General features: G+C 39.4%; 1 protein-coding gene across 1 annotated transcript; it reads right to left on the reverse strand.

The window, feature by feature from the left end:
- Positions 1 to 1,603: 1,603 nt before the first annotated feature.
- On the reverse strand, positions 1,604 to 15,969 carry telo2 (TEL2, telomere maintenance 2, homolog (S. cerevisiae)). Its single transcript, XM_053495489.1, has 21 exons — positions 15,834 to 15,969; positions 11,771 to 12,122; positions 11,206 to 11,486; positions 11,015 to 11,083; positions 10,760 to 10,907; positions 10,554 to 10,656; positions 9,364 to 9,432; positions 9,112 to 9,253; positions 8,801 to 8,937; positions 8,597 to 8,694; positions 8,401 to 8,508; positions 8,191 to 8,279; positions 6,538 to 6,629; positions 6,301 to 6,417; positions 6,123 to 6,194; positions 5,781 to 5,945; positions 4,796 to 4,884; positions 4,542 to 4,641; positions 4,341 to 4,405; positions 2,669 to 2,784; positions 1,604 to 1,800 (listed from the first exon to the last, which is right to left on the reverse strand). The coding sequence occupies exons 2-21, from the start codon at positions 12,100 to 12,102 to the stop codon at positions 1,688 to 1,690; spliced, it is 2,505 nt and encodes an 834-aa protein (XP_053351464.1). The 5' UTR covers positions 12,103 to 12,122; positions 15,834 to 15,969; the 3' UTR covers positions 1,604 to 1,687.
- Positions 15,970 to 18,880: the final 2,911 nt, after the last annotated feature.

Consider the following 18,880-nt stretch of genomic DNA (forward strand, 5'->3'; position numbering starts at 1 on the left):
CTGAAGGCGGTGCCGTGTATCAGGATAATAGTGCACCAATACACACAGCAAGGCAGAGTGGTGACAGAGTGGTTTGATAAACATGTAAGTCAAGTTGAACATCTCCCATGGCCTGCACAGTCATCAGATCTAAATATTAAGAAGCTACTTTGGGGTATTTTGGAGGAGCGAGTCAGGAAACGTTTTCCTCCACCAGCATCACGTAGTGATCTGACCACTATTCTCTAAGAATAATGGCTTAGAATCCCTCTGGTCACTGTGCAGGACTTGTAACTGTCATTCTCAAGACGAATTGATGCCGTATGGCCGCAAAAGGAGGCCCTACACTATACTAATGAATTATTGTGGTCTAAAACCAGGTGTTTCAGTTTCATTGTCCAACCCCTGTATATGTTCAATTCAATTTAATTTCATTTATATAGCGTTTTTAACAATGGTCATTGTCTCAAAGCAGCTTTACAAAATTTATGGAAGTGTGTATAAGTGAGAAAAAAATGTGTTTAGATAATGAGATTGTCTCTGATGAGCAAGCCGAGGGTGACGGTGGCAAGGAAAGCTCAAGTAAAATTAACAGAGTAAATGTAACTTGTTACTACCCAGATCTGCTAATTTGTACTTCATCAACCATTTCACTCAAATGTCTTAACTAAACTTAAGTGTGTCATATGAGGAAATTAATACGCTGCTCATCAGGTTACACATCAAACCTTAGGAAACATTTAGGGCAGTATGGAACCGATAACAACAAAGAAACACAAATGCGAAAGGTGTCAAAAGCACTACTTTTAATTGTGCAGAATAACAGAACACAGTGCTAAGAGTGAAAACTCCCTTTATTTCTGTATATGATCTCCTGCTACACTAATGCACTTATCACAGTGTCTCACTAGTGCTTGGACACCATCAAGGTAGAAAGATTTCTCAGTACACTGGAGCCATGACCACACTGTCTGCTTCACATTTAAAATTCCGGCCTCCCAGGAACACCTTTAATATGTAGATATGGCTTGGAGTGAGGTCACTTCCACAAGTTGGTGACAAGTTATCCATCGATTTTCTCTGAATGTTCACAGGAACGACTGCGGTGGGCTACAAGCCACCTCGGCCTGGATCACGTTTTACTGCGGCTAAGAGTCTCATCACCGTGCTTGAAGTCTTCTGTAAATGTCAGTCACTCTTTATGTCATAAAGAGTTTAAACTTTTAGGCAATAACTTTCCTAATATATGTTTATATTTTACTCTGGAAAAAATTGCACAGTGTACTATAGTGTAGTTTGACTTTGAGAGATTTAATGTAGATTGTTTGAGTTGAAGGAAGATCACGTTACAGTGTAGCATAGCTATAGGTTTAAGTTTTAATAAAAATAAACACTGATTTTAATGTGATTGTGATATTTCATGTATAAAGTATTTTTATTACATCCAGCAAACATGATGTGAAGCGACTTTTATATTAACCTGATATTATATACAGCCTGGGCAAAATAGATTTAAACAATAAATCATAGCTGTTTCGAAACTAGGCTATAAAAACCAAGGTCAAGCTTTAATTTTAAAGAAAATAAAATAAAAAATACACAATACCAATGTTGATATAAAATCCTTTATTTCACACAGTTTCTCTCTTACATACACTGCCAGGTTTATTCAGGTGGGGACTGAACACTCAGGGCTACAGTCTCACTCTCAGCTTATCTGCATGGGCCTTTGTAGATGCGTTTTAAGGTTTTTTTCCAGCAGCACTAAACTCTGTACAGCCAAACTCCTGCAGTCCTCATCAGGATCACTCTCTGCTACATCTACACACACACACACAGATAAGCACACAAAGAACTATTATTAAATTACCAGCCAAAAAAGTAGCTGTACATTTTTAATAAGGTCACATGACCTTTTTCTATCACTCCAAAGTCGTCTTTATGCTCCCTAGAAAATTTAAGTGCTGATGAGTCTCACTAACAAGTGGATTTCGCATTGACACACAGATGTTTAGTCCCAATCCTGAGCGTTCTCATCACATTGTGTGTGTATGTGTGTAAATGTTTTCACTTTCACTATTGAACTTTGCTATGGTATTTAACTGTTGATTTTTTTTTACCCTGAAACTTTACTAAGTGTTTAAGTAATCTCCATTATTTTTAAGGTGAGGGTTCAGCACTACCCTTCAAGGTTTTAATAATATGTGATTAAAATGAATATGAGTTCTTCTTCAGTTCTTCAGTCTTTTCAAATTTCCTTCGTTGATTTCGGTACTTGATGCAACCAGATGATTTCAAGCAGTGTACTTGCACTTTCTACTATTTTGATTTGTTGAACTTCAAGCACTAATGAATATATATATACATATATATATATATATATATATATATATATATATTAGCATTAATATATATATATATATATATATATATATTAATTTTTTTATTTATATATATATATATATATATATATATATATATATATTTCTTTTCTTTCTTTTTTTTTAAGAACCACCGACAAGGGCAAAGCACTTGTGCACAAACTACTCAGTGGGAGTCTATCAACAAAGACAAACAGGATTTTTTATTTTTTGAAGAGTTTGGTTCAATGAGTGCGTAAATGCATGGCTTGTAACTTAGACTTTGTTAAGTACTATGACCAAATGAGTCGGAGAGATGAAAACACTACCTGCGAGCCATGACCTGGTCTCCACGAGATCGTCACTGAGTTCCAGCAGCAGATTTTCACTGGGCATGCTCAAAAACACAGCACACACCGAGAACAACACACCTCTTCTCACCATCCTGCAGAGAGAGAAAAAGAGAGAGATGGAGAAATGTACATTCGACCCCTACGGAGTTGTAGTCCAGAGTTCATCCTCAGTCGTTTGCAGATTTTTCCTCAGAATCTGACTAATAATTGTTTGCGGAAACCACCGCAAATTCGCAGAAACCACAAATAAATATCCCTCACAATGTTTTTATGGCTTTATTTATGTCATTATGTTCAATATGTCTTTTTTTTTTATGATAAACTATTAACAACTATATGATTGAAAAATTTTGTAACATAAATATTAACATAAATGCAGCTAAATTTCCAGCTATAAGATATAACACTGTATAATTTTTTTGTGCTGTAGAGAAAAATACAAAGCGACCGTAGAGGGGGAAAAGCGCGGCTTATGAGGTTGAATTATTACCATATTTACCTTTATAGTACTGATACCAAATAAAAAAATAAAATAAGTGAAAATACAGTAAAAAACAGTACATATAGAGGGGTAACATCAGTGATTTACGTTCTAGAACTGCGAGAGACACAACGGTACAGTACTGTACAGTATACAGGTTTACCTTAACATTCTGTTTTTAGTTTAAGGATAATGTATTAAGATGAGTTTGAAATGGAATTAAAGTATTTTGGGAGCATATTTTGGGTTTAAATTATAAAAATTTTGGAATTTATAGTTGTTGTTTTTTTAATCACATCTAAAATTCATTTTTTCACAATTTGTGAGTGCTCGAGTGACAACGTGACCCCCACCAATTTCAGGGGTGGACTGTTGTGCGTTTTTAGAGTGAACTTATTTCTCTTATCAATCTCATTGATCAAAACATCTGATTTATATAAATCAATATAATATTAAGTCATAGATATAATGTAAGGGATTTAAAAAGTAGTAAAAAATAAAAAGGATAGATAAATAAATACTAAAAAATATATAAATATATGGCCTTGGCCAGAAGAACCAAGGATCTTTATACAAGGATCTTTGGATCCTTTTAGAAATTATAAAAGTTTTGCTGGTTTCAACTTGCAGGATAAGTTGATTGGTTTCTGCAGTACGGTTTAAAAATCCTTCCAGGAAACTCACAAAGATTTTAAACAGTGTTGATATGGAGCTACATCTTCGGTCCTTATGTTTCTTAAGAGCTAAAAATAAATAAATAACTAGTAGATCACCGGCTCAGGGAGTCTTCTTCAGCGCTTAGTTGTGTTTTAACTTTCATATTTCTCTCTCTCTCTCAACATTAAGGATATCATTCTGAATTAAAATTCTATGACATACTGTACACACACACACACACACACACACACTGCACTGGCTGCTACTGAACACCCTTTTTCATTCATCAAAACCGCAGGTTAAAAAATGCTGTATCCTAAACTTGAGTAGGTTCAAAAAGAAAATATCCCAGCTGTGTCTGAACTCTGATTGGCCAGGAAAGTGAACATCTGCATAAAGGCTGCAGATTATTAGAGGGCGGATCATTTAAAATGACAGACACACAAACCACTGTAGTTGAAGTTAATCTGCCAAGAAGAGTGTTTGTGACTTAGCCACACCCATACTTACTGGTCACCATGGAAACGTAGCACCCACACAAAGTCCAGAAGAGCTTTGCCCATCTGGGTCGCCACCTACAATCACGCACACACACACGGAGTCCAAAACACATACAATTGGTAAAAAACACTAAGAATATATTTCTGTGAAAAGAGTGAGAGTTTTTTTTTGTGTGTGTGTGTGTGTGTGAGAGAGAGGGAGAGAGAATACCGGAGCATTAATAGCGAGGTGCATTAGCAGTCCGAGTGTGTGTACCAGTCTTCCCAGCACCAGGTGGTCACTCCCCAAAAGGTCAAATGTCACCTGCGGCCTAAAAAAACAAAACAAATCCAGAAAACCTCCATCAGCTTATTTACTGAGCTCTTGGTTACCATGGCAACCTCCACCAAATGACACAGTCACGAAAAATTAAACCTTACAGACCACATGCATCCACGCACACACACACACACACACAACAATACCTGTCGTAGTTTCTCAACAGGGGAAAGAAGAAGAATCCGGCGACTGGAGCGTAGCGGTTTGGAGTGGATTTAAGGGGCTGTGGCACACCCTGAGGACACACACACACACACACACATACAGTTAACATCAGTCTAAGCTGTGAATATTTTTATTGTATTTTATATACTGAATCATGAAATCATATAATAAACCTACAGGATTGTGTATTACTGCTCGTGTGTGTTTGATTATGCTGTAGTGTGTGTGTTTGTACGGATAGTCTCCGACTTACGAACAGTCAAATTAGTCTGGCTCACCGGTTTCAGTCCGGAAGCATGATGATAGAAAATGTTTGTCCTGTAAAGCTGTCCTGATGGTGAATAATCCAAATTTTTTTAAATCCTCAACAAAACAGAGTCACAGTCCAATACAGTGAAAAAGAGCCCCGAGACAAAATGGCGTCCGGGATTCCCCTCACGATTTCAAGGCAAGGGGACACCATTTTACTGTGAGATTCATTTCCTTCGGTTCGGTTATGGTTTGTGGCCACAAGATGGCAGTGTGGGGAAAGGGGATAGAGATCTTGTCAAGTGTATTGGTAGGAATTACATTGTATATTCGTGTCAAGGGCATACAAGATTTCGCTTTGTCAGAGTTAAGAACAAATCAGACTTACAAACATGCTCCTGGAAGAGAACTTGTTTGTAAGTCGGGGACAACCTGTACACTTCTGTAGTTTTACTGTTTGTGTGTGTGTGTGTGTTTATGTCCGTTTACAGTGTTTTACAGCTTGATATTTTGTGTGTGTGCGCAGAGCTGCGCATGTGTGTTTATATATTCTTGAGGTTCTCACATGTTTGGGTATCCGTGTGTCTGTGTTTATGTATTTCTGCGCTTTTTACATCAATACTGCTTCATTGAAATGGTGCGTGTGTTCGCATATCTGTATAGTTTAACTGCTCAACATTTTGTGTGTGTGTGTGTGTGTGTGTGCCTGTGTGTTACCTTACTGATCCTCCGTGTCTTACTCTGAATGCGTTTCTCTACAACCTCACGCCAATGCTCAAGCTCACCACCCCGATCCAGGGGCGTCACCATGACGACTGAATGTGACTCCGCCCTTTTCTCTGTGATTGGCTCAGACAGCTCCTGGGCGGAGACAGCAAGGACCTGACAGGAGAGCAGAGACGGGGTTTAACTCTGTGTATACTTCCTAACATCCTCTTTAATATGGGTTTTTGTTAAATTTTTTTATTTTTTATAAATTTTATTTGCACTTTTATCTGAGGTTTAACGAAATGAGGGATAAAGAGATGAAGAGATGAAGGACGGCTGTAGCGTGTTCACCTCCAGGATGTCGAGCCTCTGCCTTAGGCTGTAGTTCAGGGAAAAGAACTCAGTAGTCAGATATTCCACGACCTGAGAGACAGAGGGAAGACTGTGACGACACCTGGTGTGTGTGTGTGTGTGTGTGTGTACGTGTTTTAAATATAATTTAAAAGAAAGTAAAACTATTAAATCTCACCGGCTGTGTGTCTGTGACAGCAAGCGCCACCATGGCCTTCTGTCGGAGTGTGTAGAAACCTGCAATGTTGTACCTGTCCTCCAGGTGGAGCAGCACTTTACTGAACTGTACACTCACCTGCACACACACACACGTTTATTGATGCATTTAAATAGACAGCTAGTTCACACTGCACCTTTAATATGAACACTTCAGTGTTTAGGATCGAATGAGTATGACCCCTGGGTGACCCCTCACCTCCCGCGTGGTGCTGATGTTCCTCCTCAGAAGCCCGTTTGCTGCCTGAAGACTCAGCTCCACCCTCTCTGGGTCCTCAGATGACATCAGGGCTGTGAATCAAACAAAACACACCGTACGTCTGAAAATATTCGCCTTAGTAGAGACGGGTGAAGGAAAAAACTAATAAACAAACAAGCAAAATAAAAAAAAAAAGTCAAAAAACATATTCAGTGATTCAGTTGTGTGACAATTCACTGAGTCTAAAATCTTTTGTTTTTATTTTATACAAGTTTGCGTTTGAGGTGGTAAAATGCTGCAGGTCCTCTATTATCCTGCAGGTGACTAAACACACACGCTGAAAGGCTGCACAGAATTATTTGCTACATTTGTTTAAAGATATTTACAAAACTCATGACAGTACAGATCGAATATCGGCACCGAGGTACAGCGGTCCCTCGGCGTACAAATTTAATTCTTTCCCGAGGCAAGTTCTTAATGTGAAATTTCAAAATGTGCAACACATTGTCCGATAGGAAATAACGTAAACGCAGATAATCCGTTCCAGCCACTTAAATAAAAATTTTAAAACACTAAAATTTCCAACATTATAATTATATTTTTGCCTATAAAAACAATCAAAACTTTTAGAAAACACATGTAAATGACATTAAACCTCAATTAACCGTAATTTATGTTTCCTCTCGGCACCGGCTGTTTTAAAAACCAAACTGAAAGCGGCTCCCTTTTCTTCTTGCTACCCTCCTTGATGACATTCTTGTGACCCCTGGTGCTACGTCTTCACTAAATCTTGAATAAAAGACAAAAAAAAAAAAAATACTTAAACTGGCTCCGCTTGGCTTTCCACTGACACAAACGAGTTTCGAATGGCTCCTAGACATACGCAACGTTCGGTCTCTAGTATGTCGAAATCGCTCCGTATGTTGAGGCTAATTTCTTGCAAAGTTTCAGTTCTTACAGTAAACATTCGTGAGGTCATTCTGTATCAGGATAAACATGATTATTTCCCACAGAAATATACTTGCTTGTGGTCCGGCATTACACGCCAGCACAGAAGTGCTCTACTACATACAGCAACAAACGATTACAGATGACCTTTAAACACAATATTTTTGATTTTGTATTAATTTCACATTTCAGAGATCCAACCCGTGTGTTAATGGAGACACTTCATTAACATAATGGGGATTTCTTTACCTATGTGACCCCTATTTAAATTTTTCGATCCGTCATGTTTGTATAGTTGATAAACTGAATTTTAATTTATTATAATCATATTGCCTCCGACTGTGCTGAAAGGAATTACACGTCTCTCTGTTTTACACAATCCTGTCCCCTGTTCCAGTGAAACCTCGGATATGATTGTCCTCCCTTACAAATAATTTCTCGCCAGTTCAAGGCTTGTTTGCATCACCGGAAAGCCAAGCGAAGAGAGCTTTCAGATTTTATTTTCAGTTTCAAAAAGGTCGACCCGTGATACCAACGTCCGTTCAAGACGTGTTCAAATTTGGCTGGAACGGATTATCCGCATTTACTTGTTACTATTTCTTATGGAAAATGTGTTTCGCAATACAAGCGTTAAAAAGGGTGTGATAAACACTGGACGGGGTCGTCCCTGGTGATTCACGTCTTTATTCATCAATGGCGTCTCACCGTCCAGACAGTCTCTGATGTAGCGCGGTGGACTCGTCTTCTGTGTCACCTGATCGGTGGACATGTCATATGGAGTGAGCTCATCATCACTGAGAGACAGAAATAATCCAGTTAATTCGAAACATTTATATAAAGTGATGAACTGTTACATACATCTTTTAATAAATTATTTACAGGTGAATGTGTGTGTGTGTGTGTGTGTGTGTGTACCTGTCAAGCTCAGAATCACTGCCTTCTGCAGCTGCTGAGTTCTGATTGGTCGTGGCGAGCTGTGATGTCACTGACGGTTCTGATGAACTCTGACCCTTGGGCTCGGGTCTAAACAAAGACGAAGTCACATGAAGCAGAAGTCTTTCTCTTGTGTGTGTGTGTGTGTGTGTGTGTGTGTGTGTGTTTGATACTTTACCTGTGTGTATCATCAGGTGGTTTCTGTTCCTCCTCATCGTCTTCAGTCTGAGGTTCCATCAGAGACAGCAACTCCCTGCTCTCGTCATCCGCCTCGTACTAACACACACACACACACACACACACGCTTTAGTTCATTTATATCCCAAAGGGACGATCTAAAAGGACAAATGTTTTTTTGACCCCACCAGTAGGGGGTTGTCACCTGGAATTTGAGCTGCGAGGTGGGCGTGTCCAATCTCCGGCTGACACACTCGGCCACCACCATGCCCATCCTCCGCACGCGCTCCACGCCGCTGTCCAGGCGACACTGCACTCCTCCCAGCATGCACTGCAGCAGGTCTGGAGAACACAGATGATTATCGTTCTGTTATTATACCGGAGAGTTTAGTTTCTTTTTCTGTTCACACTGTGAGTGTAGAAACACTTTTACTTTTACTATTAAACATAGTACTGTTGTGTTTTTTCTTTTTTTTTTTTTTTTAAGATTTGTGTGTGTGTGTGTGTGTGTGTTACCTTCCCGTAGCTCCGGTATCTCTGTATGATGTAGTAGACTCACACACAGCAGCAGGCATTTACTGACGTACAGCTGTTGCTCCACCGGAGTGTGTTTAACTGCACTGCTGTTACACCACACCTGACACACACTGCGTAGCACCTACACACACACACACACACACACACACACACACACACACACCTTTACATATAACACGCACCAGTAATAGCCAGCAAAAAATAAGTGCTCTGTGTGTGTGTGTATGTTACCTGTTTGAGAAGTGGCCGTCTTTCTTTATCCAGTGCCAGATATCCCAACACGCTCTTTAACACCCGCACCTGACACACACAGAGAAAGAGAGAGAGAGAGAGAGAGAGAGAGAGACACACACACACACACACACACACACACACACACACACATAAATATACATCAAGCTTAAAAAGTCGTGCTTTTAAACAAATCCAACCATCCTGTAGCATTAAGCAGATCAACCCAGACCTGTGCCTCGACACAACCCTGTCTCTGAGGGTCTACAGACGATTATACAGACAGGTGTGTGTGTGTGTGTGTCTTTACAAATCATGTCCAATCAAATGAATCTACCAGACAGATTGACTCCAATCAAGTTGTAGAAACATCTCAAGCGTGATCAGTGAAAACACGACGCACCGGAGATCAATTCTGCGTGTCATGGCGAAGGGTGTGAATACTTATGTACTGTACATGTGATTGTTTTTTGTTGTTGTTTTTTAACAAAAAAATTAATAACGATAAATAAAATCGCAAAGATTTTAAACAAACTTGTTTCACGTTGCTATTATGTGGATTTGTTTGTAGAATTTTAAGGATAATAATGAATTTAATCCATTTCAGAATGAGACTGTAAACAAAATGTGGATAAAGTGAAGCGCTTGTGAATACTGTCCGCAGTTCCTTTATAATCCTAGAGATGGCGCTCTAAACTATTCCCACGCTGGCATCGCGTGCAGTAGGACTGAATTCCTCTCAGCTAAGTTTTGTTTAGAAATAATAATTATGGCGGAGAACATAGACACGCACTGCTCAGTAACAACGTTAATCTCTTGTATTTAAAGTTTAAATCCTGCGTTTGGGTTCTTATGTGAGAAAAACTAATGTTTTAAGTAACATTAAAGCTAAAACATTAAAGGTTTACATTAAAGGTAGTCTTAATACTTTAATGTAATCATGTTCAGTTGAGTTTTGATGCTGTTGAATAAATCTACAGTATAAAACTTCTGCGTTATGCCAACTTTTGTTTTTAAGGTTTGAAATTGTAGCAAAACTTTGGTGAAATGTAACATTGTAACAATCTGGATGTTTATAAAATGGTGACAGTTACAAGTTTAATCGAATCAGCACCGAGGTATCGTGATAATGTCATATCGAGAGGAGACTGGTGTGTTTAGAGGTGTGTGTGTGTGTGTGTGTGTGTTACCGGGTGATGATACTGCATCAGCAGGAGTTTGTGAGTGAGAACAAACTGAACTTTCTTATTCTTTAACACGATATTCCCCAACACCCTCGACAACGCTGATGACCTGCAACACACACACACACACACACTCTTCATTCATTATACAGACTGTCACAACAAAAGCATTAAAAAAACAGCACTGTGTGTGTATATATATACACACTGACCCGTGCAGGTGGTGTATGAGCGGTGTGACGACGCTCTCCATCCAGCGTTCTGGAACGTTCTCTAGCAGTCTGTAGCTCACACGCCTCCACAGAGCGTCCGAGTGTGTGAGAGAGGAGAGACGGGGAGACAGGGCCGCCCACACTAACTCTACACACACACACACACAGTATAATAAATACATTATACACACACAATCACATGTAGATAGAGTACATTGTGTAAACTCTCTCACACACACACACACACACACTCACCTCCGTGTCCCTGCATACACACTTTCCCCAGTAGCTGAGAAACAAACACCACCGAGCAGTCCTGTCCCGCTGCAGCATCAACAAACACACACACACACACACACACACACACACAGACAGATAAACGTTACACTGAACTACAGCAGGAGGCGTGGTCTGGTGTACAAGTGTGTCCTGAGTGGGCGTGTCACCTCTGAGAGCGCTGCAGATCCTTTCCAGCGTGTGTGTGATGTGCAGGGCGAGGTGTGTGTAGTACTGCCGCTCAGACAGTGACGGCGGCGTGCGCGTGCCGAGCCGGTTGGCGGTCAGGGCGGGCAGAGACGCCAGGCGGTTTAACACGAGCTCGTGGAAGTGGGCGGAGTCACGGTGCGAGTCGTGTTCTACACACCGGGCCAGTAAGAGCGCGCCGATGCGACCCGCTGCGAGGAACATCTCCAACACCGAGACACACCGGTCTAGGGCCGAGCTCTCACTGAGAGACAGAGACAGCGGGAGAGAGACAGCAAGGGAGAGAGAGACAGGGAAAGTGAGAGAGACACAAATTAATATAGATAGACAAAGACAGACAGAAAGAAAGACAGGGAAAAAAAGGGAGAAAAAGAGACAGAAAGAAAGACAGAATGACCGAGAGACACAGACACACAGAGAAAGAGACACAGAGAGAGTTGTCACATGTCATAAATAATAAGCTCTCTCTAACACATACACACACTCCTCCCCCTCCGTCTGTCTATCTGTTTTGCCCCTCTCCTGTACCTCTGGGAGCTGATGGACTCCAGTAAGACCAGTAGCGCCTGGTCCGGAGGCCCCCGGAGAAAAAAGGCGTCCCACATGTCCCTGCGCTCGTCGTCCTTTAGACTGTGGAACCAGTCAGAACCGGTCGCGGCGAGCAGCGCCTGCAGGACGGGTGTATAGTGAGCTCGTCTGAACTCCGCTCCCTCCCCTGCCGAGGCCCCTCCTCCCTCCAGGTACTGCGCGAGTGTGTGTACAGCAGCGCTGATCTCGGCGTGATCCCGGGACGAGGTGATGCTCCTCACACACGTACACACACGCACACGGAGCTGGGCTTTACCACGCTCACACTCCATCTCTCATGCACTCTCACGCACTGCGGAGAGAAGAGATCACACAGGGTCTAATTAACATCAACTCCCACACAGAGTTTTATCAGTAATCTCCCGGAACTACCAACTTTGATTAGATCACTGACCCCACAGAACTCTATCAGGCGACTGAATATTTAGAGTCGACATTTCGTTACACCTTAGATAATGTAGCTGCAGTTAAAAGAAAAATTATTATAAAAAACCTATGAGATAAAAAACTCGCTCCCTGGTATAACGATCACACGCGCACTTTAAAACAGACCGCTCAGGAATTTGGACCTTAAAAGGCGTCAAACTAAATTGTTAGTATTTCAAATAGCATGAAAGAAGAGCACCCTGAACTATAGAAAAGCTCTTAGTGTAGCTAGATCAACATATCTCTCCACTCTTATAGAAAATAACAAAAATAATCCTAGATTTTTATTTAATACCATAGCCAAATTAACCAGAAATAAGACCATTGCTGAAATCTCCACAACAACATTGTGTAATAGTGAGGACTTCATGACCTTTTTACTAATAAAACCTGACTTTGACCCCTGTCAGCTGTCCAATTACAGGCCAATATCAAACCTCCCTTTTATCTCAAAGATTCTTCTTCACAGATTAGAAAATGTAGTAGGGATTAAGGGCACAGCCCTCTTCTGGCTCAGATCCTACAGTATCTGACCCATCGGTATCAGTATGTAGACTTAAATGGTGATTATTCTGCATGTTCTCTAGTGGAGTTTGGTGTTCCACAGGGTTCAGTTTTAGGCCCACTGCTTTTTTCCCTTTACATGCTTCCTCTGGGCAACATAATCCGTAAGCATGGTATTAGTTTTCACTGTTATGCTGACGACACACAGTTATACATCTTAGCAAAACCTGATGAGATAAACCAGATTTATAATGTTGGGCAATGTGTGCAGGACATAAGAAATTGGATGCTAATTAACTTCCTTCTGCTTAACCCAGATAAGATAGAAGTTCTTGCCATAGGACCACATACAGCTAGAAGTAAGATTCTAGATCACTCTGTAACTTTAGATGGCCTTTCTGTTCCATCAAGTGCAACAGTAAAAGACCTCGGTGTGATTATAGATTCCAGTCTTCCATTTGAAGCTCATGTAGATAATATTACCAGGATAGCATTCTTTCACCTCAGAAATATTGCCAAGATAAGAAATATACTGTCGCTAAACGATGCAGAAAAAATAGTTCATACTTTTATCACCTCTAGGTTGGACTATTGTAATGCCTTACTGTCTGGTTGTTCAACTAGGTGCATAAATAAGCTTCAGCTATAATGCAGCAGCGAGAGTCCTTACTAGAACTAGAAGATACGAGCACATCACGCCTATCTTATCTTCACTGCATTGGCTCCCTGTGAAATTTTGCATTGATTTAAAATACTACTTTTGACATATAAAGCATTAAATGGTCTCGCGCCGCAGTATCTGAGTGAGCTGATAGTGTCTTACAAACCGCCACGCCTACTTCGATCAAGGGATGCAGGCTGAAAACTACAGCTGGGGCGGGGCTTTTTCTTACAAAGCCCCAAAGTTATGGAATAGTCTTCCAAATAGTATTCGGGACTCAGACACAGTCTCAGTGTTTAAGTCCAGGCTAAAAACCTATTTGTTTAGCCAAGCATTTTTATAAATAGATTTGCCTTAGGTAAAGGAGCAGATCTGGGGGACTCATGGACGTAGAGTATTATGGTCAACTGGTATGTTTAGATGCTGTCTTCCCCACTCTCATTGATCACTCAGGTTTGTTGACGGTGAGGTGATTGCTGACGGTAAGGTTGCTTTCATCTCAGTTCCCCCTCATGTCTGTGTTTCCTTCTGGCTCTCCCTTTTAGTTATGCTGTTCTAGTTAGTCCTGCCGGAGTCTCTGCTTGCACTCTACAGTAAATATACATTCACATTATACTTTATACATTATGTGACTGTGACCATACCTAACTGTTATCTCTCCTCTTCTACTCTCTCTCCCATTCCTTCTCTTTCCTCTCTCCCCCTCTCTCTCTTTCCCTCTCTCTGTCGAGCTACACATGTCGTTCCTGAGCTGCCAGTGATCCAGACTCCCTCTGCCCTCCGGACCTGTCTGACCCATCCTGGTGCCCCACATCTGGTTGGAGATCTCGTCGCATGGATGCCCCGTTTGTCTCTTTGGGATGCGTCTCGTGTCTGGGGATGGTTCTCGCTACCTAGAAGACGGTTCTGGCCTCGACTGCTGTTGGCAGCTGTTTCTCTGACAGTTCGATAGTTCATACAAGTCTACCTGAGTTTTCAATAACTAACTGGACTCCATATTAACATCAATTAACATCAACTGTTATGCTAAACTGCCTGCCAACTAACACACAGTATGAATGCAAATCAATTCCTGCTCTCTGTTTCACCCAGATGAGGATGGGTTCCCTGTTGAGTCTGGTTCCTCTCAAGGGTTCTTCCTACTACCATCTCAGGGAGTTTTTCCTTGCCAATGTCTCCGTCGTCCTCGGCTTGCTCATCAAGGACTATCTGACCACTTTGATTCATACACATTCAAATTCCATACAAACTTAAATAATTATTTTGATTGTGTAAAGCTGCTTTGGGACAATGCCAATTGTTAAAAGCGCTATACAAATAAAATAAAATTAAATTGAATTAATGACTCTGTACAAAATGTACACTTTTTTTTTTTTTTTTTTTACTTTTGGTTAAACCTGACATCTGTGTGAAGCCACTGTTTACTGTTTATTAACTTAGTATTATTTATTTAATTACTCTGTGTGTTTACAGTTTGCTTTAGAGAGACTGTATATATTTTACACATTAATGAAAATCTGTACACCACGATTCATTTAAAAAAATTCATTAACTTTTTTATTTAACATTAAAATATAACTAAAATGTTTTATTTTGGGAAAAAATGCCCCCATGTACAAAAGATAATTGCCAAAAAAAAAACGAAGTAAATGTTAGTTTAGTTTAAATGAAATGTAAAAATTTTAAAAAATAAACATTCTATTTAGTTTAAGTAAAATAAAAAAAAATAATAATAATTTAAATAAAATATGGTAAGAAAAAAAAATTAATCTTATTTTAGTTGAAATAAAATGTGTACAAATGAATTAATATACATTTGAATTTAAAGAAAATATAATTTTTTATTGATATAAAATAATGTAATATTTTACATTATTATAAAAATAATGTAATATAATGTAACATTTAAGAGTAATATTTTTCCCTGGGTTTAGAAAATATATACATAGTGATTAATATAAAAGAGTATATATAGAAAATAATATAAAAGCATATATAGTAAATAATATAAAATACTATTTATATGTACATAATAATAAAATAAAATATATACATAGTAAATAACATAAAAAACTACTTATATATAAATAATAATATAAAATATATATAGTAAATAATATAAAATACTATTTATATATAAATTATAATATAATATATACAAAGTAAATATTTTTTGTTTATTCATATTTGAATAAAAAGTTATTCAATATTCATTATTTAATTAATATTAAATTATTTGCTTTAGAACTTGCTGATAACTATGTATAGAAATAAATAAACATTAAATATATATTAAATATACTTTAAACACATAAATTAGGGGCAGAAGAGAATCATTTGACTCTATAATTAAATATATAAATAAAATCCTCTAATTCTCTCTACAGCTCAGTGCGTCAGTGTTTTACTCACCATTAAATTTACTCTCAGACTCAAACACAAAGTTCGTCCTCTGTGACGTTAAAATAAATAAACTCCAACAAAAACACTGTAAACACTTGTTTACTGATGCGCGAGCTCTCTAATACTGATGTTGATGAAATCCGCCATGTTTGTCCGGACAGTAAAATAGTCCGTGTGGAAACAAATAGAAATAACACAAGTTCCGCTTTAACACTTTCTGCTCTACTGTAGATAAATATGTAAACACCACGGTCACTGTAAACATCTTAATGTTCTTTTAAAAGTTCATATAAACAATAACATTTTAAAAGGCAGAGAAAATCTTTTTTGTACACAGATTTTCTGTTTAGATATGCTGCTGAATGTGGGTGAATTATCTCACATTACCACTAGATGGCAGCATTTCATCATGTAACAGATCATGAACCAGGAGGCCAGAGGTTTGAGGCCTGTATACTGTAAGAGGACCAAAAGACCAAAACTTACTATACACATGTTATCTTAAAGATTTTATTTAGAGTAGTTCTGTTCACAATCTCTCACTAGTTATTTTACATCCTCCCTCAGACGCCTTAAAACCTGGCAGTAGAATTTGCTATCGACGGTCGGGCCCCCTGGGGACAAATTCTCGATGCACAATACCGTGATTGTCGAAAAAAGACAATGAGCATGCACAAGATGGGCTCTTCCACTGTGAAGACTGTTGCTTCGTCTCACGGTCATGTCCATACACTCACCAGATAATAATAAAGTATTAATAAGTAAGTAATAAGTAATATTACAAGTTTTCCTCCATAAAGCACTTTATAATTACTCTTAATAAACTCTTAACGTCCGGTAACACAGCAGTTTAGCTAAACATTAACCCACTGACAGGTTTCCTGTCACAGCCAGATTAGAATTCTATATACAAAATATTATAGCATGAACTGTGCATACCATATAAACAAAAAATCCACAGGTGACGGCAAAAAAGTACATGACAGATCTCAATACATCAGTTATTAAAAAAGAAAAAAAGAAAGTAAACCAACATTTAAAAACCATTAAAGAATTAACTATTAAATAAATCAAATCTCATCAGAGCAAAAAAAAAAAAAAAGAAAAAAAGACACAAATTTTGAAAGAATAACAGAACTGCCTTGTAATTGAACCGTCCTTATAGAGATTCCGCGAGCCGGTTAACATCTGTCTGCATCTGCAGTATCTGCCCGGATTTTGTTCACTTTTCTCCAAGGCATTAAGAAGGAAATAACGAGTCATTATTCAGAGTTGGGGTTTTTTACACACACTTACCATGTTTATAAGTTTGTTTGTTTGTTTGTTTGTTTGTTTGTTTGTTTGTTTGTTTTTAAGAGGTTCTTTGATAATAAAAACATGTTATTCTTGAACCTATTTCTAAAAAAAATGACTGTTAGTATCCATGGGATGTGTTTATGATGGATGAAGAAAAAAACATCCACATTATTACACAGCATTACTCAGGAAGCATAAAATAATCCTGTTAAAGATCAAGAGCTTCACTTAACGATAAACCCCACTCTGTACAGCCACAGTGAGCTGTAAAGCATTCAAACCAGACCAGCAAGAGCTACGGTAGACCAGGAATCTGAAGAACCTGATGTGGTCTTCTGCTGTTCTAGCCCAACCGCCTGAAGGTTATGTGTTCTGAGATCACCACAGTCTTAATTCTCTGTGCAACACGTCTGATAGCCAAGGAGCGGGGCGAGACATCATCCTGGGGTTAGAAGATAGAGGACATAGAGAGGGATATATCCATGGATAAATAAAGTGAAGGGAGGAAAATGAAGTCAGGGTCTGGAAAGGATGATATAGTGCAGGAAACCACAGAGAAAGTGCAGATAGAGTGGAGGAAAGGAAGCGTGATGGTGAGGGATACGAGGTGATGAGCAGTGATGCGGCGTGGGAGTGACGTCTATAAATACAAAGAAGCAGCTTGAAATACAGATCGAAGGAAGTTCCACCATGTGTGTGTGTGTGTGTGTGTGTGTGTGTGACGGAGGGAAGGTGTTGAGTGATAGTAAGAAGAAATGAAGATGAGGAAAAATGCAAAGAAGACTGGAGCTTGTGGGAGGGCAGGTTGAAGTTCTTGAGGACAGAGACTTTGGAGCATGTCCATTGTCTCCTGGTGGTGATGAGGTGGTTGATTGGAGACGTTACAATTCTGGAAATTGAAAGATGAGATAAGACAGGAGAAGAGGTGTAAAGCACGCTCAGACCATGCCTACCAGTTTCTCCTGAAGTTCTCCTAAGAGCAGCAGTAGGCGGGCGGTAGAACAGCCAGTGTAGCTGAAGGTTAAAAGATTTGCTGCGATCATCATGAGTCCAGATGATCTGATGACCTTCAAAGGTTTTTTGAATCAGAAGTGTTTCTCTTTTTTTGTACAGCTGCTTTGCCACAATGGCCATTGTTAAAACTGCTATATGAATAAAATGTGATAAAATTTTAAAGAGGCGGCACGGTGGTGTAGTGGTTCACATTGTTGTCTTGCACCACTAGAGTCCAGGTTCGATTCCCGCATGGGGTTTGCGTGTTCTCTCCATGCTTGGTGGGTTCTCTTCCACACAGTTATAGGTTAGACTAATTAGCGTTCCTGAATTTCCTGTGTGTGTGCCCTGTGATGGACACGCTCGTGGGATAGGCTCCAGGCCCCCATGACACTGACTACAGAATAAAGTGGTATAGACGATGAGTGAATGAGGTACGAGAAGAATTGACACAATATTAGGTGGATTGAATGTTATGGGTATCTTTTATTTCATACAGGTTATATATTTTCTATTTTATTATTTTATTTTAGATGTAGTGGTTAGCACTATCACCAGGGTCCGGGTTCGATTCCCACCTCAGGTCTGTGTGTGTGAAGGTTGAATGTTCTCCTGGTGTTTGGTGGGTTTCCTTCAGGTACTCCTGTTCCTCCAAAGACTCATTGGTGTTTCCAAATTCCGTGTAGTGTGTGTGCTTGCGATGGACAGGGTGTAGTCCGTCTCGTACCCCGGTATACTGTAGGTTCCAGGCCTTCTGCGACCATGTA

The sequence above is a fragment of the Clarias gariepinus genome, chromosome 4 (genome assembly GCF_024256425.1).
Source record: "Clarias gariepinus isolate MV-2021 ecotype Netherlands chromosome 4, CGAR_prim_01v2, whole genome shotgun sequence".
Taxonomy (NCBI): domain Eukaryota; kingdom Metazoa; phylum Chordata; class Actinopteri; order Siluriformes; family Clariidae; genus Clarias; species Clarias gariepinus.

Bases quoted from the DNA above. Each gene is read 5' to 3' on its own strand.
- telo2 (XM_053495489.1), bottom strand. From the start codon at position 12,102: ATGGAGTGTGAGCGTGGTAAAGCCCAGCTCCGTGTGCGTGTGTGTACG. The intron at 11,084-11,205 runs GTGACACGCCCA...TTGATGCTGCAG, and splicing joins GATCTGCAGCGCTCTCAGAG to CGGGACAGGACTGCTCGGTG. The intron at 6,630-8,190 runs GTGAGACGCCAT...TTTGATTCACAG, and splicing joins CATCAGAGACTGTCTGGACG to CCCTGATGTCATCTGAGGAC.